At 34.1% G+C, this 24650-nt stretch overlaps 3 protein-coding genes and 2 long non-coding RNA genes across 5 annotated transcripts; 2 read left to right on the forward strand and 3 right to left on the reverse strand.

Moving 5' to 3' along the window:
- Nucleotides 1-484: 484 nt before the first annotated feature.
- LOC142241571 (odorant receptor 74a-like) lies at nucleotides 485-4278 on the reverse strand. The gene is made up of 5 exons (XM_075313362.1): nucleotides 3866-4278; nucleotides 3147-3675; nucleotides 945-1046; nucleotides 690-872; nucleotides 485-610 (listed from the first exon to the last, which is right to left on the reverse strand). Exons 1-5 carry the CDS (start codon nucleotides 4213-4215, stop codon nucleotides 560-562), a joined length of 1215 nt encoding a protein of 404 aa, XP_075169477.1. The 5' UTR covers nucleotides 4216-4278; the 3' UTR covers nucleotides 485-559.
- An 8193-nt stretch (nucleotides 4279-12471) lies between these two features.
- Nucleotides 12472-13062, forward strand: LOC142241105 (uncharacterized). The gene is made up of 2 exons (XR_012723488.1): nucleotides 12472-12795; nucleotides 12853-13062. It is a non-coding gene; the product is annotated as an uncharacterized LOC142241105 (long non-coding RNA).
- A 1838-nt stretch (nucleotides 13063-14900) lies between these two features.
- On the reverse strand, nucleotides 14901-16188 carry Gr58c (Gustatory receptor 58c). The gene is made up of 2 exons (XM_075309263.1): nucleotides 15169-16188; nucleotides 14901-15053 (listed from the first exon to the last, which is right to left on the reverse strand). The coding sequence occupies exons 1-2, from the start codon at nucleotides 16186-16188 to the stop codon at nucleotides 14901-14903; spliced, it is 1173 nt and encodes a 390-aa protein (XP_075165378.1).
- Nucleotides 16189-17579: 1391 nt separating this feature from the next.
- LOC142238034 (integral membrane protein GPR180) lies at nucleotides 17580-22131 on the reverse strand. Its single transcript, XM_075309534.1, has 6 exons — nucleotides 21450-22131; nucleotides 19458-19890; nucleotides 19250-19393; nucleotides 19109-19179; nucleotides 18762-19051; nucleotides 17580-18699 (listed from the first exon to the last, which is right to left on the reverse strand). Exons 1-6 carry the CDS (start codon nucleotides 21944-21946, stop codon nucleotides 18470-18472), a joined length of 1665 nt encoding a protein of 554 aa, XP_075165649.1. The 5' UTR covers nucleotides 21947-22131; the 3' UTR covers nucleotides 17580-18469.
- Nucleotides 21910-23064, forward strand: LOC142238035 (uncharacterized). Its single transcript, XR_012722619.1, has 2 exons — nucleotides 21910-22048; nucleotides 22110-23064. It is a non-coding gene; the product is annotated as an uncharacterized LOC142238035 (long non-coding RNA).
- The last annotated feature ends 1586 nt before the right edge of the window (nucleotides 23065-24650 follow it).

The raw sequence follows: 24650 nt of genomic DNA on the forward strand, positions 1-24650 counted from the left end.
GGCCATAAATAAGTTGATAACATGATCTACGCATAACGAATATAAAATAAAGCCTCCAAGCGAATTCATAATACACCAAAGCAAAAATAGGAACACATACAGAAATCGATTGGAGAATCATAATTCTCTATGCAAGTGACATGACTGTTTTCCCCTATGTGACTGATTGAAATAGGATATGGATGATTGATTTGGGCAAAATGATGTTATTAATCAGTAAAACTATACATTGTTGTGAAGATAGATGTTTGGAAATGGATCAATTGTATAAATTCTTCATCTCAAATAGGACAATGACAATTCCATAGAGATATACAGTACATTGAATTTATTTGATATTGAAATGACACAAAAAGACTAAAAAATTCTCTCCTTTAATTTTCAAAAATTTCTCTGAGTGTATCATAGAAAATTCCTTACATTTTTTATATTCCATCTTTTCTTTGGCCTATAAATATTAGAAAATAATCTTTAGTCCTAAATCTTTGGCAATAAATTTTTGCTCGTTTTTATTTTTGACCGTTTTATGTCGCTTTAGTATTTCTGCTGTGGTCGTCTCTTATCGGAAAGCATATAAAAAGGTAAAATATGAGCCAGCCCCTTGCAAAATCTGAAAAAAAAGTAAAACCATTCGTTTATCATATCGACATTAGATGACCAAGAAAAAAGAGGATAGCTCTCGATCTTACCGTTATTACAGTGGCCAAGCTAACATTGAAATAATTATAGCCAGTCAAAGAGAATGGCTTCTGATTAAGTTCAATGGCCAATATGATAAGTTTCATCAGTTTAATGTTATCCGTTGTATTGGATGATTTCAAGATAATATCTTCCCAATTGGATGTATAGTAACAAGTGCTCATATTGTTGGTCTATCGAAAGTGGAGGGTAGTGGCATCTTTTAATTTGAATATTATTAGGAAGTTATAAAAAAACAATCTTACAGTATCAATTAATGTTGAGCCCAAGGCCCCAAATACCAATAGTTCGACAATTTTACCCATTATCCAAGTTATAAAGGTAATGTTTTTGGTTGTCATACCAAGCTAAAAAATTAAAAAATATTTAAAGATTATTGAAAACATTTATAAAATTCTTAGATTACATTACCATCTTAGTGGAAAACTAGAACTCTGACTATCTTTTTCGGGTACCAATAAAAAAATGGAATATAGGGCCATGTCTGTAATCTTCTAATAAACCTACTTTTTCTGAAATCTGGAATGTTGGAATCTATCCGTTGTATGATAATATAATATTTTGATTTTATTTCCATTAGGGGGAACTTTAACTTAAATATAAATGCCTCATATACGGTGTTGCATATAGCCAATACAGAAAATTTCCATTTTTGAGATTTTATTATATTAATTTTCTCTGTTTCCCCGTAATTTAGAATTTGATTTTTTTGAGCAACAATAAACTTACCGAAGGGATCGATCCCTTTGATGTACCATCGGGCCAAATAGGGTCAGTATTTTGATATAGCCACAATATGAAGCCAACTCCAAACCTAGCTTCTTGGCTATCAATAGGGTTATCAAATAGAAGTAGTATTTTTCGTTTAACCGTAATATAAACCAAACTTCAAAATCAGCTTCATGGTTATCTGAAAACCAATTGCATTGGACTGAGACTAATGTATTATTGATCATAGCGAAATTCTAAGTTTGACTCTCCAAAATACACCAAGGCAATATTTTTCTGCGAGAGTGTAAATTCTATTCACCAGGACTTTAAAGGATGATACGGTCAAAATTTGGTCAAGGGAAAACGCGTGTAAATCTGTGAAATCGTTTATTTAAAAAATCAAATTAAATTTCTTTTTCAAGTTCAATTAGTATAAAATTCAGGAAAAATATTCAGTTAGGCTTTCGCTTTTCCAAATCCGAATTGCCGGGCCTCACGCTTGACACCTGCCATCAGATTTTGTGCAGCCACCTTGTCCACCTTCTTCGCCGCAGAAAGCCAGTTTGCCTTGAACTGCTGCTCGTCCTTAGCAGTTTTTTTGGTCTTCTTTAGGTTCCGCTTGACAATAGCCCAGTATTTCTCAATTGGGCGGAGCTCTGGCGTGTTGGGAGGGTTCTTGTCCTTGGGAACCACCTGCACGTTGTTGGCGGCGTACCACTCCATGGCCTTTTTACCGTAATGGCAAGATGCCAAATCCGGCCAAAACAGTACGGAACAACCGTGTTTCTTCTGGAAAGGCAGCAGACGTTTATTCAAACACTCTTTCACGTAAATTTCTTGGTTGATCCCGGAAGCTATGAAAATGCTGCTTATCAAGACACAGGTACAGATGGCTTGCCAAACCAGATATTTCTTTGCGAACTGTGACAGTTTTATGTGCTTGAAAATATCTGCTACCTTTCCCCTTGCCGTATAAAACTCCTGTCCCGGAAGCTGCTTGTAGTCGGCTTTGACGTAGGTTTCGTCGTCCATTACCACGCAGTCAAACTTCGTCAGCATCGTCGTGTACAGCCTCCGGGATCGCGCTTTGGCCGTCGTATTTTGTTTATCATCGCGATTTGGAGTCGCTACCTTCTTGTAAGTCGATAGTCCGGCTCGTTTTTTGGCTCGATGCACGGTTGTAGACGATACACCCAGCTTATTTGCGGCATCTCGGAGAGAGAGGTTAGGGTTTCGCTTGAAACTACCGGCAACTCTCTTTGTCGTCTCAGCGGCTTCCGGTTTTCGATTTCCCCCCGATCCAGACTTCCTGGCTGTCGACAAACGTTCCCCAAACACTTTAATTACATTTGTAACGGTTGATTTTGCAACTTTTGGCGATTTTGCCAGCTTTGCGTGCGAGTAGTTCGGATTTTCGCGATGCGCGAGCAAAATTTTGATACGCTGCTCTTCTTGCTTGGACGGCATTTTGACAACTGAAGAGTGAATTCCAAAATCAAAATAGGAGCAACATTCTACACACACACACCTTAAAAATGAGGGGTGTTCAGGTTTTTTAAATGCAAAATTGAAAGAAATACGTCAAGTTTATATTGACCAAATTTTGACCGTATCACCCTTTATATGAATACTATAGTGATTGATTTCATCCTGCCCACAACATTTCAAGGCACTGTGACCAATAAAGTTACGGTATTACCATTAGAAAAATTTCCCCATTAAAACGAAACACTTACTGTTGCTGTCTTAAATCCCAAAACACACAGTAGTGTAGCACTGAATGCCATCATCACGAATATGCAAAAAGAATATTGCTCCTGAAACTTCTGGGCAAATTCATTGTACTCCACATTACGTTTAATGATGCCGATAAACGCTCGACGATATTCACTCAGTACTTGGTCTGAGCTAATTTTCAAGTCAGAGGATAATTTACTTTGCAAAACCTTCAGCTCCTGTTGCAAATGCATGTAGCGGGCATTCAAGTGCAATATCACCGTAGCCACCAAATTGGATTCGGCAGACAAATGGGAGACAACGGCCACACCAATCCACAGAGTTTCGAGTAGTGTAGGCACATAGAAATACCAAGTTCCCAGATCATAGTGGAAGATGGTCTTGAAGGGCACCAAATTAGTGTGGTTAAAGAAGCCAACCACAGGGACCAAGAAATAGGTCACCAATGTAATGATGTATGAGTAGGAGCACATTTTGGTAGGCAATAGTGTACGTTGGATCTCACGATAGGTGGTTGTATCATAGGATCTATAAAGGGAAGTGAGACAAGAGAAATGAAAAAAATATGTACGCAGAATTTCTACGGAATTATTGAATGATTCGGGCAAACAAAGATTGTTTCACAAAGTCATTTCTTTATGGCCGTATCAATCGATGGTTGTTACAGGCTATTTAATCTTAAAGAAAATAATTGAAAAAGCTTTTTTTTTGTACTTACTCTTCCACATAGATTTTCTCATAGAATTCATTGAGAAATTTTTTAAAACTCCCCTTATACAAGCCCTTGTTGTAGATCCTTAAATGTGCTTCCACCAATATCAAATATGTAGCCATACCCTCCAAAGCCAAACCAATGTCACCGATGTTGTTGACCACATAATGCATTTCCGCCTCATTGGTGTAGCAAAAGAAGATGAAGCCCATTACCAACATGACCTTCTCATAGATCCTCATAAAGAGCTTAGCATTATCCTTAATTGGCCAATTCACATTGAGGAAGAACAAACGAATCTCCCACGGAAGAGGAGCAATTTTACCATTGGGTAACAAAGGCCTATGATATTCCATAGTAGAAATAGGGGCAACCACCAACTACTTACTGTTTATCCTTGTCGAGGATTAGAAACGTTTGAATTTTCAATCTATACGGACATGACTTTTATATGCACCAATTCATTTATTCATTTTTCCAGCCATACCCATTTTTTGAGTTGGTTGAATACATAATTACTTTTTGGATTTTCTTTGAAACGCCAGCAACTTTTGCCCAACAGCAAAAAATTTAATAACTCAATTATCAGCTCGAGAAGCCTTCTGCTATTTATGGACAATGAGAATTTACCAAATGTTTTCAGTTTGTTCCTTTTGTTTCTCCTCAAATGATGAAATTTTCACCAGCCATTTCACAGCCTATCACCGAACAATGGTGGTGAACTGTAAATATTTGCTGCATAGTTTCTGCAAAAGTTCTTGGAATGAAAATATTTACTTGTATTTCACTCTTCTTAGTTGTTAATTTGTTTGAAATGTTTAGCCAAAAGTAGTTTAGAAATTTTAATTGAACTTGTTAGAGAAAAAAGTAGACAATTTTCTAGTCATCAAAATTGGGTGAGGGTGGGGGAAGGTAATCGAATATCGTTACTCTATAAAAGGGAATGAAGCAGATCCATTTTTGTTGGAGGCGGTGAATAGTAAATTTCAGCCACCGATGTCGGACAATTACCCATTAAAAACCAATCTAGAAATATCTATGGGATTAATAGTACAACCAATCTTAACCTTAATTTTAAATTTTATTCATATTTGGTGGGCATGAAGTTAGATAGTCATAAAATGTACCATGATCAGAAATAAAGGACTTCATACTATATAGATATGCGACACCAATTTTAGAATATGTAAATTAATAAATATAAATAAAATCAGATATAAGATAAACAGACTATTGAAAGGTTTTAAATCAACATTCTCTATGTTGAAATGGGACATGGGACATCAGCGTTCAAACCACTGCCAATAGTCAGATCATTATATTAGCAGAATAAAAACCCGGAGCAGTCACTTTAGTTTGATGAGCAACCAGGAGGCATACGAGCAGCTAAATATGGCGAATTTTCCACGAAAAACTTATAAGACAGTGCAAGAAACAAAGACTTGAACGGTCTCTCGCGCAAGCAACTCATAACTCTTAACCAGTATTCCTTGTTTGAAACAATTAGGACGTATTCCTTTCTCGGTCCTTTTTCAACAAAATTGTTTTCCAATATTCCCTGCTCATCATATATCATCTATACCAAGAACATGAAGTTCAAGTGAGAACATATTATATAAATTCTTTTTTCAAAAGCTCTTTTTTATTCTAAATTAGAAATGATAATATTTTCATAATAATTTTTGTTTAAACTTGAGATATTCACTTCTCGGTGTTTTTGTTTTTAAATATTGAAGATTGCTTGAATTATTTCCAAGTTGAGTATTTGGCAATTAAATAAAATTCATGTAGTACAAGTTTTAATGTAATCAACAATTAAAACTAGCACTTGTACTATTTGCTATGTTGATGTTGTTGTTGTTGTTATTCCTGTAGCAATCCTTATTGTGTATTGTGGCCAGTCTGGATGAATTTCCTTGACTTTCGTTCGTAATGTCGAAGGCACAATTGAGTGTATATGTGTTGGTAAATTGCTATGCATGTACTTGTTATCCTACTCCCCAACCGTGTTATGACTACAGCGATATGAATTTGGTTTGGTACTTTTAGGATAAAGCCAAACTATGCAAGTACAACATTAAAACATTCTAATCTCCAGTCATACAGGAAAATTGGAATGATGGAAAACGAAAGTGTGAGGGGAAATTTAATAACTAATAAAACTATGCCTTAATTTATCCTTTTTGCCATAATCAATTAGAGTTTCATCATAAATTAACCCGAAACCATTGCATTATCATCATGCCATTTTGAAGTTACCCTTTCTAAATACCATTACCGTTCAACAATAGTTGCATATTAGATGAAGCTTACATTATGCCGTTTATGTTATTGTTAGCTTCGCAACAACCACCACACCAAAGACCGAGGATTGGGGGCAATGCGATACATGGGAACGATGGACTTTTAAAACAACATTTTAGTTATCCCAAAATTAGTAGAGCTCCTTCCAGCAGGAACATACATTATTTGTACTCACTGTTTGGTCCATGCACAAGGCAACATGTTTATTTTTCCAAATAAACCAAGCATCATTCAGTGAAAACAACATGGATAACCAAAAAATAACAACACAAATACAACATTGCCAAGAATGGATTTCCTAGGGAAGAGTATATATACATATTAAGGAGAGGCATGAATTTGTCGGTTAGCTGGTTTTGTGTTCTTAGCATTCAAGGTTAATTTGAACTCTTCATTATTTAATTTTTCTGGCTATTTAGTGAATTGCCCTTAAAGAAATTTCACATACACTCGAAGTGGAAGTCCAACATGTTCTTTATTAGTCTCAATTAAGAGCCATAGACACAAGTCCTAATGAAAATGTCCTGTTTTTATTAAATACAGAGGGCACAATAAATATAACCTAAATAACTGAAAAAGGCGAATGGTGTTGTTCTTAACTTTTCAACCACACAAAAACTGATTTTAAAAATATTGTCTATATTTGAATAAAGAAATAAAATAATATAAATTCCACTGTGATAACACAATTGCTAAAATTATTATATACTATCATTGAGAGGTACAACATTCTGAATTTATAACCAAAAATCAGCTGTTTTTATGCATTTCAGTCGATCGATAGTTCTCGTTCGACATACACCGAAAAAAAGTGAACTATTTTATAGGAAGAATGAACTACCACGCACGAAAATTGAACTAAATTTTACTCCACATTTTGAGATTTCCACAAAGCGTTGTTAAAACCAGGAAATTTTAATGCCCTGTTGTACTTTTTAACTGCACTTCAGGAAATTACTTCATCTCATAGAAGAAAAAATTAACTAAAAGTAAAGAAGAAAATCATTGGCGCCAAATCATGACCATTTTAACCATACAGTAGTTCATTCTTACTATTTTTGGGAATCGTACGAAAATTTTCATTTGTTTTAGTTCATATTGAACTTATGTGTACGGTCATTGAACTTTATACTCACGTTTAGTTCATAAAATTTTTGAGACATACTTAAAAGAAAGTAAGATTTCATTAAGCTCTGGAAATTTCGATAAAAATAATAAAATTTAACTACAAGAAAATAATTTTTTTTCCAATAAAAATAAGTTAAATTTAGCGTTAGTTTAACTACGGAAAATTTTTTCTGTGTACAGAGACAGGTTAAGTATAGGGGCAGGTTAGGTTGAGTATAGTAGCAGCACGATATTGCACGAAATCTTTTTTGATTTCTGTCAAATATTTGCCCAGTGTGACCGTATCGTTGGACTATTCACTCCATTGTGATACTGCAGTGGTGAACTCCTCTCTAAAACGAAAGCATACGAAATTTTCCCACACTTTCCGAAGATAGTAAGAATTAACTACGGCGTAGGTTAGGTTAGCTTATGCGGCAGCCCGATGTATCAAGATCACTTAGACTATTCAGTCCATTGTGATACCACTTCTCTCTTATCACTGAGACCTCCTTTTTATAGCTGAGTCCGAACGGCGTTCCACATTGAAGTGAAACCAATTAGAGAAGCTTTGAAACACTCAGAAATGTCACCAGCATTACTGAGGTGGGATAATCCACTGCTGAAAACTTTTTGGTGTTTGGTCGAAGCAGGAATCGAACCCAAGATCTTGTGTATGCAAGGTGGTTGGCTGATAAGTCCCCGGTCTGACACATAGATGGCGTCGCTAGTATTAAATGCCTACAAATGATTCGTGTCAAAATTTGACGTCTGTAAGTCAATTAGTTTGTGAGATAGAGCGTCTGTTGTGAAGCAACTTTTGTTATTGTGAAAAAAATGGAAAAAAAGGAATTTCGTATTTTGATAAAATACTGTTTTCTGAAGGGAAAAAATACGGTGGAAGCAAAAACTTGGCTTGATAATGAGTTTCCGGACTCTGCCCCAGGGAAATCAACAATAATTGATTGGTGTGCAAAATTCAAGCGTGGTGAATGAGCACGGAGGACGGTGAACGCAGTGGACGCCCGAAAGAGGTGGTTACCGACGAAAAAATCAAAAAAATCCACAAAATGATTTTGAATGACCGCAAAATTAAGTTGATCGAGATAGCAGAGGCCTTAAAGATATCAAAGGAACGTGTTGGTCATATCATTCATCAATATTTGGATATGCGGAAGCTCTGTGGAAAATGGGTGCCGCGCGAGCTCACATTTGACCAAAAACAACAACGTGTTGATGATTCTGAGCGGTGTTTGCAACTGTTAACTCGTAATACACCCAAGTTTTTCCGTCGATATGTGACAATGGATGAAACATGGCTCCATCACTACACTCCTGAGTCCAATCGACAGTCGGCTGAGTGGACAGCGACCGGTGAACCGTCTCCGAAGCGTGGAAAGATTCAAAAGTCCGCTGGCAAAGTAATGGCCTCTGTTTTTTGGGATGCGCATGGAATACTTTTTATCGATTATCTTGAGAGGGGAAAAACCATCAACAGTGACTATTATATGGCGTTATTGGAGCGTTTGAAGGTCGAAATCGCGGCAAAACGGCGCCATATGAAGAAGAAAAAAGTGTTGTTCCACCAAAAAAATTTGGCTGCAATGAATGAGGCTTTGAAACACTTAGAAATGCCACCAGCTTTACTGAGGTGTGATAATCCACCGCTGAAAACTTTTAGGTGTTTGGTCGAAGCAGGAATCGAACCCACGACCTTGTGTATGCAAGGCGGGCATGTTATATATGGTAATTTTGGCGCTAATGATGTTTTCTTTACTTTTAGTTCATTTTTGTTTTTGAGAAGTTATTTAATATTCTGCTATTGTCTCCGACATTACTACAATAATACTAAAAAATCAGATTTTTTATCCAATTTGCCATCTAGTCTAAAATGCATCCTAAATATTTTTTATAGCCGATGGTCTCCAAAATTCAGATATTGAGTATCCATAGGAGCATTGAATTATCATAACATATTGCTCTTTTCGAAGCAAGTAGTCTTCATTCCTTAGTAGGTCCTTAATGGTCAAACGTTTGGCACGCTACAAAAAATATTCGACATGTCAAAATTTAATGTCGCTCTTATTTATTTTAAATGTAACATTTGCAAAATCCCTATTTATTCATTGTTATAACTTGAGTATATTTTGCAGTCATCTATCAAATATGTATTTGAACGATTTTCTCTATTGTAAACATATATACAATATGTAATAATGTTTATTATATGGAACATCTCTAATACCATCAATCATATATACGATTTGAGATAAAGGTATAGTACATATAAGAACAATAATATTTTGCAGGTATATTATTATTATTATTTTTTTTATTAAAGATTGTAGGATAAATACCAATATTTAAAACAATTTATCGCTAAAATTTGTTTAGTAAAAATAGGTTTAAAGCTTAAATTTAAATTTTTTTATCTATTTCAGTCTATGGAATAGCGACATTCCTTACAGACTAGAGCTTAAAACTAAAAATATATTGAATATAATAAATTTGGAAAATTTTCTTGGTTGACCATTAAATTCTATAGGCATATGGCTTTAAATGTATAATAATTAACGAAAAATACATATTTGTTATTCGTATATTTAAACTAATACAAATGTCTAAAACATTCCAGAAATATCTGGCCTATTCCGTGTGAACAAATATACGAAATTCATCTCATATATTATTGATCAGTACATTTCCCCTTATAAGCTAAACGAAACTATGCCACAACTATTGAGAAAAAAATCAGAGAATCCCTTATTAAATACAAACACCAACATCCATTCTGCAATCAGCACAAATGTACCCATAAATCCAAACCTAATCCATCGCCATTGAAACAATCAAATGATGATGTTATTCCATTGTAAAGCTTTCTAACTAAATCAGTTGTTCGCTAAGTGACTCCCTTGATAATTCGTCCATCAAAATTAATAAGGATTCCATTAACTGTTACTTCTGTTACCCACACCCACACCCAACCACCTATCGAATGGAAGAGATTTTCCTAATAAAGCAGGATATTGTCTGCTGACATTTGGTTGAATTATTTCACTACTCATTTCACACATACCTAAAAGCTCACACAGGAACATGTAATTCCAATGTGTGGAAGTATTTCAATAGTAAAACATTTCTACATGTATGAGCGCGCGTCAGTGAGTCTGTGTATGTATTAGAGAGAATAAGTGTACGAGTGTCTATTGATAACATTTTATCAGTTTGCCCGTATAAATACGATTACAATCTGTGTGAAACATTCACACAGAAAATCCACTCGCATTAGAATTTACACATGCTCACACACACACACAATCACTTGCACATACACATTCGTATAGATCCCTTTAGTGAAACTGGAATGGGCTGAATGAAGCAAGGAGCATTAGCATTATTCCATAGATTCCTAAGCCACATTGCCATCTGCCTGATTTTTGGGGCAGGAGTAAGCATCTGTGGACATATGTATCTATGTGGGTAGTTGTACATCTTGGTGTGTGTTTGTGGCCAATGTTCATTTTGCTTTAGTATTAATTCCAATTATACGCACGACTGCGACTATTCTGTATTAACAATTATTGATGCACAAAACGCTAAGGATTTAGGTCATTATAATCGCTGTCGTTCTGTATTCTCACCAAACCACCTAGGCCACAATTGTATAGACAGTTATCTATGTGAGATTAATATATAATGCTAAATATTTCCCGAAACCATCACACATTATATTTCAAATGGAAACATTTTGATACCCGAATCTTTCGCAAAAATTTGAAATTCCATATTAAACTACTATTCGGAGGAGTGTGGAGCTCAGTCCATTTTTTTTTTAATAAAAGGGCTTATTATAAAAGGCATAAAAGAAGAAAACGTTAAAAAAAAACTTTTATTTTAATTAATGTAAAAAATGTATTTAATTAATTGCAAAAAAAAAAACAAAGATGGTGCCTTCTATCTAGAACAGTGAAAATCCCACGTAAACCATGAAATTAAAAGTAATAAGGTGTCATAAGTTTTATACCAGAGCGTGGTGAAATCGAAACTTTATCATTCTTTTGTAAAAAAACATCGATATCAATGATAAATTTTCTTCAAAAGCAACTCTCTTAAAACGAATCTATCCCAGAAATATATAAAAATATCTAAGTAATACTGAACAAATTTTCTAAAGTAGAACTCGTTTGTTAAACCATTAAACTTAAGTCTTTATCACACTGATGCTACAGTAAAATCTACACATATCCTTGTATGTTGGGTATTTGGTGCGGGTATGAGTAGGTAGGAGTCTAAAGTACTTTTGGGCCTAATGATATCTTTATGTAGTGGTAAATTTCCCTGGAGCTGTTCTTATTCGTAGCTTAACTTCTGTTAGAAGTTGTCCTCCATTCTGTGAAACGATTCACTTGTCGTTAGTCCTACAACTGTGTGGGTGGGTTCATCCCAACCCACACCCTCCTGGCCATTCTGGCAGTTGTTGGTTTGTTTGTTTTTCGGGTTTTTCCACGAAATTACTAATTGGCTAAGAGCGCGTATGTTCCAGTTTCTCGTCCACAGTATCTTATAGACTCAATTTATACAGACGGTCATTACAAAGGCTCTGCTGACTTTCGAGGTTATCGTTTTTTCACAGTTTTGTACCCCAAGCAATGATTCTATTCCTGTTGATTTAGGATCCATTCATTTGCCATCCCATTTTGCGTTTGGATAAGATAAGATTCCTATGTGAAACCAATTATAGTTGTGATTTGGAGATCCCTTTGGAGATGGCCATATATATGGGTGAGTTGATTTATAGGTTTGTATTTAGTTACAAATTTAGGGTTTTTGTAAATAAGGTTGAAGGTTATTTCACGGGTAGATAATTATTTATATTTCATTTCTGGGCCAAATTTAGTTAATCAATTTTGGACGAATTTTAAGAAATCTTTTGAAAGGTAATCTCAAAAATCAACTTTTTAATTAGTTAGATTTACAATTCGTGTCCAACATTTTAAAAAAATCGAAATAGTGGAAAAGTTGACTTTCCGCTAACAAAAATTTTCAAACAATTCAAGTTTTTTTATTAATTTCTGAGGAACGATATTTTAGACAAATGAAATAGTTTTTACCCTTAAAAAGTTCTTAGAGAGAAAGCAGAGTATTTATTTATTATTTTATTTTTGTTTATTTTGTTTTATTTTTTTTTAAGTGTCCACCATCACAGAAGTCGACTAATCGGCTTCTTGCCAAAGAAAGTCCATCTCGATTTTTTGCAATCTTCAAAATCGAATCAAATTTACTAATCGAACTTTCCCTGCCAGCATTTCAAAGTTCCATTTCAACCTCATCGTTACCACAGACTCGTAAATGTCACTTCAACCATCATGAAAAGGTACATCAAAAAGTACATGCAAGTAATTTGCCATCCCTACTGTTAAAAAAGCCATTTTTTTGTGCGCAACCAGCTTGTTATATTTTAATTAAATAAAAACGAAAATAAAGTTCTGAAAACATAGATTATACGCTTAAAATTGTGAAAGGTATATTGGTGAACAAATTGGTGATTTTCCAAATGGAATAAAGTGATTGTTTTTCAGATATTTTACAGACACGCTGCGCCTCCATGGAATAAAAACACTGGTTGATAGACGCAGCAACATGTAACTCGCTACTTGTAACTCAACATCATCATTAATGCCAAAAATTATGTTAAATGTAATGTGATAGTGGTATAAATGTTATATTTTTAAGAATTTGTAAATGTTTAATCAAATTAATAAATATCTAAACAAACGTGTTTTACTCGACCACAATGATTCTTTTACAACTATCTTAAAATGCACTTTTTCTGATTGTTTGGAGGGTCCCTTATTGGCGTCGTTCTAAATTGATCTATAAAGGCACCTAATAATTGCACTCATGCGAAACATTTTTGTAGTAACTTGGCGTGGTACAACTTCTCAATAGTGACGGCGCTTTTCCGACGAGTTTTTGATGTCGTATATGATTGTTTTCGACGTAGTGGGGATTCTCAAAAGAGTCCCCAAATTCAAAAAATGTTGGCAGGGTTGATGTTGCCCATAATCTACTTTTAATAGTCAAAAATCAAATAACGATATTAAAAAAAAATCGAAAAGTAGTATTTTGAATGAAAAGGGGCGTGGTTTAGATTCTTTTATGCTGGCAACTTCTCAAAAACTCAAAAGACTCGACGTAAACTGAAAGTCGAATTTTCAATAATTGCAAAGGCGAAAGTTAACTTTTTTGATTGTCGTTACAATCTCAGTATCAAGTATGACAATTTATAGAGGAGTATTCAATGCGCTCACAAGCACATTTGAAAGAACTTTGTTTAAGGAAAATAAACCACTTTCGTATGTACAAACGATGTCCTAAATACGATTTTTGGTAAAAAAAAATTAAATAATATGACATTCGACATAAAAGACCAGCGCTTTATATAAAGAAAATCACCTGTAGTTTTACAATAAAAAGCATTTTGTTTACGGCAAAAATAAAAATTTTGTAACAAGAATTTTTTCTTATCTTTTCGAAGATAAGAAATGTTTACAAACGTTTTATTTTTTTACGTGTAAAAAATCTTAAAAAACTGTCTCAATATGTGGCTTCTTTTGGCAACATATTACTATTTGGTTTCTTAATATTTTACAAGGGAGCCACCGTGGTGCAATGGTTAGCATGCCCGCCTTGCATATACAAGGTCGTGGGTTCGATTCCTGCATCGACCGAACACCAAAAAAGTTTTTCAGCGGTGGATTATCCCACCACAGTAATGCTGGTGATATTTCTGAGGGTTTCAAAGCTTCTCTAAGTGCTTTCACTGCAATGGGGAATGCCGTTCAGACTCGGCTATAAAAAGAAGGTCCCTTGTCATTGAGCTTAACCCTGGAAAGTCATCCCTATTTTTTGTACACTAACGTCATCCTTCGTCATGACTACGGCTTATTTCAAGACGCTATAATTTGCATCGCAATCAAATATAATGACCAAAATTGAATATATTTCCTTATTCAATTTATTTTTAATTAGTATAAGACAAAAATTCATAAAATGATTGTATTGGTATAACTTAAATTTATCATTTCCTAATCGACCAAAATGCATTTTAAATCGAAAATGAAATTACGCGTCGTCATTTTGACGAGGGATGACTGTCCAGGGTTAACATAGAATCGGGCAGCACTCAGTGATAAGAGAGAAGTTCACCAATGTGGTATCACAATGGACTGAATAGTCTAAGTGAGCCTGATACATCGGGCTAACCTAATATTTTACAACGATTCCATCCTAATAATTTTAATGGAAAAATATTACAGAAATTATATTTTAAAATAAGCTGTCCTACCAATTTCCCGCTACTTTTTTTTCTTTCACCGCACTCATGCCTTTCAATAAAAACCAAAACACAGACCCATAAGAGAATTTCCCAGTTTTTTAATTCAGCAAGATTTGTTCACCCCAAAGTCAGTGTCTATGTGATATGGAAAATTTTATTTTTATTTTGTGTTAAGTATTCAGTTAGCCTAGTGACAAAAATTACATAAAAGTTCGCACACCACCGCCACCTATTGAGAATATTTGTGTGCTTCTCGAAAGCTTTTCATTTTATAGCAGCTTTTAAGTGTTACCAAGTCTTCAGATCGAATTGTACCAATATAATCAAATTTATAGCAGTCGCTTGAAGAAAATTAAAAGCTGTCCGCATATCCAATTCGAAAAAGCCACAAATATTAGTAGTATTCGGATAAACACACATTTCCAGCGAAAAAAGTTCCAGCTGTAAGAAATTAATATTTTTTTTAATTACAATAACTCTTAAAAAATAACCACACAAACCACATGTATATGGTATATGGAAATAGTGATTTAATTATAGATTTCTTGACACTTACACTCCTTTCCTCCAGTTTGTCGTTGGCAGTCAAGCTTTTCTCTCCAATTTCGAATAAATTCTCTCGTATAACTCTCCAACACAACTTGGTATCGTAACACACATAAGCGATTATAAAAATCTCGGCAATATTTATCAAAGATGTTTGCAAGATCAATAATAAAATTGGAATTTTCAAAACATTCCCTTCCTCGGAGGTATACCACCATGTGATTATGTTGAAGAATAATGAGATTAAAGCAACCATATCGGCCAACATTATGGTCAATAATTGCCACTGGAAAATATCCATTAGTTCTCTACTTAAGTAGCATATTTCTCGAAATAATTTTGATAAATCCTTGGTATCTATGGAGATTTCATGAATTTCATTTTCCAATAATTTCCCCAGGACATAATGCATTGCACAATTCACATAACACATGCCACAGAAAAAGAAATTCATATTGTAAATTGTTAGGCATTCCAAGCAACCAAAATATATGGACAACCCAATGTATTGCCAGGAGGGATTCCTGAGAAACATGCTGGTACGCACATAGAACATAACCAATAAACTGATAGCTGATATTATTTTCAGCCACAATAATCGGTCGTTCTTTTTCAAAATCTCATTGCGCTTGGATTCACTTAACCTGTGGAAATATTTGGCACGTATATTTTCAAATCTCCTAATCACTTGGTAAAGTCTGCCACTATGTTTCCATATTCCCATCAATGTAAAAAGAAGTGAAGGCAATTTCAATAGCATAACCACATGATTTAGGCGTACATAAAACCGTCTTTGCATAAAAGCCATTTGCTCACTATAAGGAGAGGCGAAGGCAAAAGGAAGCAAGACACAATATATACAATGCAATGAGCCACAATATATTTTGACCAGAGATCCTTTTGGGGAAAATGTCTTATTTTTGTAGTCAAATGTTAAATTTAATAGACCAAAAAGCTGTGTCACCAGCAATGCTACATAGAACATATGTTTAAGGACGGGATTCAGTGTTAACGGCGCTGTTTGTGACATGACTAAATTTATTAGTTTCGCTTTCGCACCATCAACATGTAGCTATATTTACATAAACATTTTATCTTTAGATCTAGAGGCAAGAAATCAATTAACCTATTTGTTGTTTACACTAATACTTTGTATTTGGAAACACACTCGAAAACAATTGCTAGTAGATACAGCTAATAGTGTAGCCTAAGATTTTGGGGCATGACACTTCAGGCATGAAAAAAAGCTTTTGGTACAAACAGCGTTGGCATTCTCCGGACATAAGACAGAATTATCGATTCGCTGCGGAATTGAGGAGAATACGGCTAACTTGGCCTCGTTAGAGTACCTCATTCACTGTGTTCTCCTGACTTCATCTAAGCAAGTTTGCTTTTTGTTTCTAAACATAAAAAATCCTCGCTGCGGAGGTCATTGCCGCAATCGCATTTCAGAGGGGATGAAAAAGTTGGAGCACCGCAGAGCTCGAAAATGTATGTTCATTCTTTTTAGGCTGAGTACTTATCGAACCATTGAGGGACAAGCATATTCATTGTTTTTCGCATGCGCTTATAGAAAACAATTTAAAAATAAAATGTTTTAAATTCGGCCGGACCGAAACTTAAACAACCACCACTATGAATCAAATATAATAGAATCCTCTGATAACCCCTCGTTCGAAGTTTAATTTAAGGTTTCGACATATGGAGACTACATTAGAATCTGTATTTATAAGAACCATTTTCATTCGAATTTTATAGTAATCTTAAACATCTAGTGTAAGCGTTCCAAAAAAATAATGAAATAGCGCTTTGAATCTAAAATGTCTAGATTTTTACCCGAACCACTATGAGAAGTGAAATCTGGAAATTTTACTTTTAAATTCGTGCACCTTCCATTTCCTCAAAAAATGGAATCGGCAGATTGGTCTACATGGAGGATGAACATCGATATTTCGATATGTTACAAACGGAAATTATAATACCCCCATCACCATTCTATGTTGGTGGTAATAGACATTTAACAAACAAATATTAAACAGATTTTTTCGGTGTCGTTTGGCAATATTGCGTTGAAACTCATAATTTGCTATGGGTTTCAATTTTTTAATATATAAGTAAATTACGATTTAAAAGTAATATTGATTAATAGATTCATTTTCCTTATCGGACCTGCTAAAATATTTTCTTTATTAGGGATGTGAATGTTGGTTATCAAGTTTTTCAAAAGGGTAAATAATTCCTCAATTATATCTGTTGCCACAAAACATGATGAAAACAAAAGTAAATAAATAAATAAACAGGAAGGTCACTAACTGTTCGTGGAGAAGACAATTCCCATTATATTCTCTATTAATGACATAAATCCAGATTCCAAAAAAAAAAAACAAAATCTAGAAAAGAAAACTTTAAATAAAATAATAGTTTGTATCAGTTCAATGATGTATTGAATTTATATTTAACTTAATTCTCGTTTGTCCTTTTCATATTATAATAATGATGGCCTATTCAATACAATCCAAATCTATATATGATGCGCTGCAAGTTTTCTTTTTTCTAAAAATTTGCAAATCTTAAAGATCGTAAATGGAAATGTACATTAAAAACTAATGAATGTATATTCGTGTGTATGGTATATGTATGTGGATGTGCTGTTTCACCTAAAATATATATAATAACATATATGATATTTTTATTTTAGAAAAATATACAATATATGTAGAATAATAACGCTACTGCTGTGGATTGTTTCTCTGTTGTATCTACTATATATGTATAAAAATGTACAAATCACGAAAACAAATAAACATAATGGAGTTTATACTAAAATTTTATGAGAAAGAAAGGGAGGGAGAAAATATGTGTGTTGGTGTTTAAAAATGTGTTCTTTGAAGGTTGAACAAAAAAAAAAAGAATGAAACTGGAGATATACATACAGAGATTTTACATGAAGTTCTGGTATAGGAAATAGATTGTTTATAAAAAAAAACTTCGTTGCTTATCCTGTTAAACGTTAATCTCGCTAATATTACAATGTATACATTACTAATAATAATAATCATAAAAATAGAAAATAATAATTATGAGAAATTCTCAAGTTACAAACAAGATTATCACGCTGTTTAAACTAGCATTTGGCAAAAATGCTTATGCAAAAAACATCAACTAATTTTTTGTATGTAATATGGTTTGCTTCGAGTATTATTCAACACTTAATTCAAACCATCAACATAAGCACTGTAATAATTGCGCAGATTTACTTTCTTCCTAATTTGTGCCTTCTGGTTTTTTTGTTTTGGTTTGGGAATAATATCTTATGCCACTATATGACTATTTTTATTGAGATCTGTTAAAAGTTCAGCATCTAGATCTTCAGCTTCTAATAGATCAGTACAGGCATCACCATTAGGCAATGGCGATCGATTCGGCACATGATTAGGGGCATTGGTGACCACCACCACTGGATTGTCTATAGAGTTTTGTCTTCGCTCGCGCTCTCTTACAATATGTGGAGCTTCATTGAATTCATCCAATTCGTCCATACCTATTGTTTTTATGCAATGTGCTTCAAAATGAATGTAAGTTATATCCCAATGGTCTTCTTACCTGCATATTTTGTGCCTGTCAAAAGTAAATACTGCCCAGATCGATTTGGCCATAGTAAACCGGTCATAACACAGTAAGCCAAACAATCGGCAGAATTTGTTATACCCAATAACAATTTATAACGCCACATAGGGCTGACTTGTAACGCAACTATAGCAACTATAGGTAGATATATGAACCACACCAGACTAGATGCTCCTAAATGTAAAAGAAAATCCAATTTCTTGGACGAATGTTCATATTTCATGGTGTTACGTAGTTCATACAAGAACCATAGCATAAAGGTAGTACTGGAAATTTATACAAATTAGATTGGACGAATATGAAAATTAGATTAATTTATATACCGTAATATGAGAACGATCCATCCCGGCCAAGTTTGATATTCATCTACGTCAGAGATTATATCTACTTCAGTCTGAAATTTATTTTTTAAGAATTTACCATAGTAACTTAGGGTCTTTTAGTCTTATTCTAACTTTACTTACTCTGTTCCAGTAGTAGAGGAACACATGAAAAGCGCAATAGGGAACCCATATGCTCATCAATATAATCCAACCAGTGCGGCTAATTTGTTGACGTGTAACGGCCCAACCTTTAGCCAAAAGCAGCAAAATCAGCATAAAAGTTGTCTACCATAACAAAATTGAATGTGAACGAGAAAGTTTTCCGATTCGTGTCTTAATTAATACATACCCTACTAAATATATCTAAAATATCGCCCGATGTTTGTAGATTTGGCAGTCCTTTGCCATTACTAGCAAATTTTATTAAATGTGCTGTGATTAGTACTAAACTTACAAATTCACTAAGTAGACTTAAAGTGAATAACTTTGTGACTGGATGTTTTTGCAGACGCACTGCATATATTTGCATCGGCAATAGGATGATGTAGACTAAGAGGAATATCAAATACATTTCCAAAAGGTTCTGTTGGTCAAATGAAAATTCATATGTCAAGGGATGGGCAGCTGAATTATTTGGATGTCCATTGACTACATGAATGTCATAATACAGTTGGGAAATACTGTTATTCAAGAATGATGCTGGTGCAGTAAGAGAGTCATAGGCATGCCATTGACATGTTGTGCGATTGCGATAACAGGCCACCAGGGCCATGTACCAGAATCTGTAATTAAAATGTTTGTAATTAGGGAGTAATCTAAACAGAGAATTAAAAATGCATAAGCTGGAAAAGAAATTGGATTAAGGGGAAGGAATAATTTGTAATGAAAAAAAAGAAAACCAACAAGATTTCAATTTGTAATCGAATAACCAGAGGGGGCATGATCTATGAAATCTATTAAATGTTTGCAAATTTGAATTCATCTGTTGTTAGTTGTAAGAGACGACTCTAAAATCGACTAATAGTTGTTTTCCTAAATTATAATTCGAATAATGAATAGTCTAGTATTGGAGAAAATCGGCTGATAAAGTTGAAAAGTTAACTTTTTGTTGTTGACATAGTGGTAGCAATTTAAACCTTTAGTAGTCCCCTTTCTTTCGAATGAATCATCTTGAAAACATGGATTATAGAACAAAAACAATCATTTTCACTTTTAAAAATACTAAACTGCCGATTTGATTAAAAATCGGTCATAAGAAAGGGACATTTGTCAATAGAGGTCTAGTTCAATGAGAAAAATGTGTTCAAACATGCATAGATATGGGATACATCTCCAAATATTATAAAATGCTACATTTTATATAATTATGTTGTAATTACTTTTATTGTATAATAACGTTGGTATCTCATTAGGTACTTCATACATGTTTTGGTTAAAACAAAAAATTAAAAATGTAAATAAAACTGTCTCTGCTAACGTAAGCATATAAATTGCAAACTCGTTTATCAATGCTTTAGAATATTCAAATTAAAAAGTCCAAATAGATAATGAATTTACAGGCAAATATTTATCAAACTGGGTGATAAATATAGATTCGTTATTTTTTTTAGCGAAATGTCGTTTTTTTCTTGTTTGCACATCCGTTCTCTTTTTGGCTACAATTTTTATCAACGTCATCAACCGCCTGTTACGGCCACATTGTCTGTAAAGCATATCAACAAGACATCTGGGAGTCGCATTTGCTTTACGATCAGAAACTTTTCGAACACAAACAAAACTGAAAGGGTGATTGTAAGATATTGTTCAAAACCAACAATCGTATGTGACGTCAAGCTTTGGTAATGTATGATTTCAATACAGACTCGCAAGTACTTGAATATTTTTCTTAACCGCAATGGTTAATCATTGCATTCATGTTATTCTAATCTACCAATTTTCTATTAGGAACTGTAAGAGATTCAATTAGTTAGTGCTTCTTGGATTTGTCTGCGCAAAATTGTTCATAGTATTTTGTACATTTGTCTTTTTTTTTTGGTGAAATGACAGTTTCCTTATTTATCACTTCGCTGCCATGTCACGTATTCGTCAGAAGCCCTCATATAAGAACCCACTCATCTGTCTTTATCTTATCTTAAGATTTGTAGTGATTTCCTTACTATGGTACACGTGTACTCCCCCCCGCAGAAAACAGAAATAAACACTATAATATTGGACAGATCTTTTCTTTACCGAAAATAACGACCCCTAAAGAAGAACAAGTGCCAATTGGCAAATCACATAATACCACAACATATAAATGCTAACCATCGTCTTCCCAAAATAAAGTCCCAGCACCACTTACCTTGGCTGCGATACCTCGCTGACGACATAGGTGAATTGGTTCCCCGTAATTACATTGCTGGGAGCATCTTCGTCTGGACACAATTGGCCCCAAGGACATGGAACACGTCTCAGAAAATCCCTTTTAGCATTGGGATTACATTCGGCATCGTAGGCCAACACCTGCACGCCTCTGAACATATGCTGACAAGCCAGTTCCCTCCCGTAGATACTTAAACTACGGTTGTGGTAGAAATCCACAAATGTAGATTTGTCCAGTACTGCTAAAGTGACAGGTTGATGGAAATTTCTGTGGGACGTAATATTGCCATAGATATAACCAAAGGAATCCTGGGGACGGTGGGACTCTGCCTTTTGAAATCCAAACTTGACCAGAAACTTGAAGAAATCTTGTGTGTCAAAAGAACCCTGCAGGCGTGTCGTTGCTGAGAACTCATAGCACCACAGAAATATTAATACTCTTATTATTGTGTTTGGTGTCCTCACTGTTATTTTCATTGTTTTCGCTTCTTCGTTTGACTTATCCTTTTCATGAAAATAATCACTGCACGCGTTTATTCGGGTTTGAATCTCTTCCTTTTTCTATACATTTGTCCACATGTATGTGTATCACTTTGATTTGTTTGTATTTAATCAATTTACACAATTACTTTAATTCTAGACGACGGGAATAAACAAAATTTACGACTAGCGAATTTAATTTCGGGATGCCAACAAAGGTGATGACAGAGTTACCGTTTCCCAGTTAATATATTTGTCTGATACGCCGTTCAGACTATAAGTTTATCCGGACGGAATGTCGGTGTTTGTACAGAATCTTACAGTGTGGCCACTCGATACCAATTGACGGTGATGACTAAAAACACGTAAATTTTAGAATGTGAACACCCCTAATTTGGAATATTCTCTGATTAAACATACACTTTACAAAATATATGTAAATTTCATAGAACAAAGGAATAAACAAAGGCTTTGAAGAACATAGGGATGAGAAAATAACATTAAAAATTGTTTGCGGTCACGATATTTATTTGAACAAACGTTGCATATATTTGAATTCACAGTAAATCATCTCGATTCAAATTTAGCCGCCAATTAATCAAAAATATTGATGTAACTCAGAAAAATGTATTAATAATTGTTGTATATATTGTCAAAATTTTTAATCTTCCACCCGCAACAAATCGTGTTTCTATAGGGCAGTTTTCTTTTAGCACTGGATACCCTAAAGGCCGGTACTCTGCTCGGTTTTCGCGTTGAAACTCCATACAAAACCAAAAAATGGGAAAAACTAGCGAAATTTTTTCCATTTGTGATACTTTGTTTTTTTTCGAGTTGAAAAACTGACGTAATTCGATCAGTCAGTATTTTCATAACATGGCGCCATTTGCTTTGATTTTTGTGAATTTATAACGCAAAAGTGGTTCGGATTATTATTTAAAAATGTAATCTGATCGATAGATAAAACAAAGTATAACATGGAGTTGTATTTCCGTAATAAAATAACAACCAACATCCAGCCGCTCGCTGCTATATTGTAGAACATAAATAATGTATAAAACATGAAATTTAAACACAAATGTTAACAAAATAAAAGCTTTATTTAGTGAATTATATATTACAATCGTTTCATTTGTACTGGGCATCGGGATCATAAATAACTAAGTAATAGATGACCCATCGGTGTCAAACGCAGTCTGACAGTTCCCAAAATGAGGAATAAACGAAGAAAATAGGGGGAATTACAAATTCTCTCTGAGATTCGTTTTTACAATTTTTCTATTATATCCACAATTTTAACATTTTTGATACACCAGGTGATTTATAATCAAATTAAATATTCAAAAGTTTATATTTGCACAAAAAAATGTGACAAAAACCGCAAAATTACAAAATTAACTTTTGAGAAATGTTTCTCTTTACGAAAAACACAAAACGAAATGTCAGAGAATTCATTTGGGCTTCTTCAACATTTTTTGCTCAGAGAGCGACAGGTCATCTATATTTTAATGGATCTATGATCGGGATAATAAACACAAAACAAAATGTTAACAAAAGGAGCACAGCAATTGATGTTGCAGAGGAAGCATTAGCAATTCAACCAACATGTATAGTACCGGGGTAGCAATGAATGGAATCACAAGAATTCCAAAAAAATAAAATGCAGCATTGTAAAATTAGATTTTTTAAACCCAAAGTTATTTGTAAAATAACTTCTGCTTCTTCTTTTTCAATTTAATTATTATGTATGCGTGTGTGTGTGTAAATCGAGCCACTAGTTTCCTATGTATATGTAATCATTTCGTGACATTTTGCGATGTTGTCAATACATTTCGATGAAATAAGCGCGAAAAAGTTCCAAAATGACTGTTTTTTTTTTTCCTTCAAAATATATTGTCAACACCATTATTTTTCAACGCGAAACAATGATTTAGGAGAACTTTTTTCGCACCAACAAACAGAGTACCGGCCTTAAGCCGTGAAGGACTAAAAGAAAACAGAGTACTCGTTTATCCAGGACATCTCCAAAAATATGCAACACTGTCATCAGCTGTTCAAAACCAATCACAGAAAATAAGTGAAATCTTGCATTTTTAATGTATGAAATGCTCCAATTAGTAATAAATATTTACTGCTGCGATTATTTATGACACTATACCACTTTGAATTTCATGTTTTTCGATAAATTAGTCACAATAAAGTGCTATTGTGAATCGATGAAGCGTCACTTTATCAAAACACAATCCGGCAAGATCGGCGCGACTTGCACTGATGAGATGTTCTGGATAGAACACCAGTGCAACGATGTTCTGGATAGCCCATACAAATGTTGTATCCAGTGCAAAAAGAAAACAGCCCTTATAATAATTTTAAAAGAATATAGCTCAGAAAATTTGAATGAAATGGAAATTTAATTGTAAGATTGATTGTACAACTAATTTCATTACCATTAGGATAACTTCAAATATAATAGGGCTGTTTTCTTTTAGCACTGGATACCCTAATGCTATGGTCCCACCGACTCGGTTTCCTCATTCGTTTTTCCAAAACATTTCACCGTTCACACCGGGTTGAGATGTTTTAGTTTGACAGTTACCATGGAAACTAGAAATTCACATTTAAGGCCGGTATGCACCTCTAGCGAAAAATTTCATTCCCATAAGAAATGCATTGCTATTTAAGCTAACGAAATTTTCGGTAG

The sequence above is a fragment of the Haematobia irritans genome, chromosome 5, assembly GCF_050003625.1.
Source record: "Haematobia irritans isolate KBUSLIRL chromosome 5, ASM5000362v1, whole genome shotgun sequence".
In the NCBI taxonomy this organism is placed as follows: Eukaryota; Metazoa; Arthropoda; class Insecta; order Diptera; family Muscidae; genus Haematobia; species Haematobia irritans.

What these genes read in the sequence shown, in the direction of transcription:
- LOC142241571 (XM_075313362.1), bottom strand. Translation starts at nt 4,215, where the DNA reads ATGGAATATCATAGGCCTTTGTTACCCAATGGTAAAATTGCTCCTCTT. An exon ending in GCTCAACATTAATTGATACT is followed by an intron (nt 873 to 944) that starts GTAAGATTGTTT and finishes CACTTTCGATAG; the next exon opens with ACCAACAATATGAGCACTTG. An exon ending in GCTTGGCCACTGTAATAACG is followed by an intron (nt 611 to 689) that starts GTAAGATCGAGA and finishes CTTTTTTTTCAG; the next exon opens with ATTTTGCAAGGGGCTGGCTC.
- Gr58c (XM_075309263.1), bottom strand. Translation starts at nt 16,188, where the DNA reads ATGTCACAAACAGCGCCGTTAACACTGAATCCCGTCCTTAAACATATG. An exon ending in ACAAACTGGAGGAAAGGAGT is followed by an intron (nt 15,054 to 15,168) that starts GTAAGTGTCAAG and finishes AATTTCTTACAG; the next exon opens with CTGGAACTTTTTTCGCTGGA.
- LOC142238034 (XM_075309534.1), bottom strand. Translation starts at nt 21,946, where the DNA reads ATGAAAATAACAGTGAGGACACCAAACACAATAATAAGAGTATTAATA. An exon ending in TCCTCTACTACTGGAACAGA is followed by an intron (nt 19,180 to 19,249) that starts GTAAGTAAAGTT and finishes AATAAATTTCAG; the next exon opens with ACTGAAGTAGATATAATCTC. An exon ending in TGGATCGTTCTCATATTACG is followed by an intron (nt 19,052 to 19,108) that starts GTATATAAATTA and finishes ATAAATTTCCAG; the next exon opens with TACTACCTTTATGCTATGGT.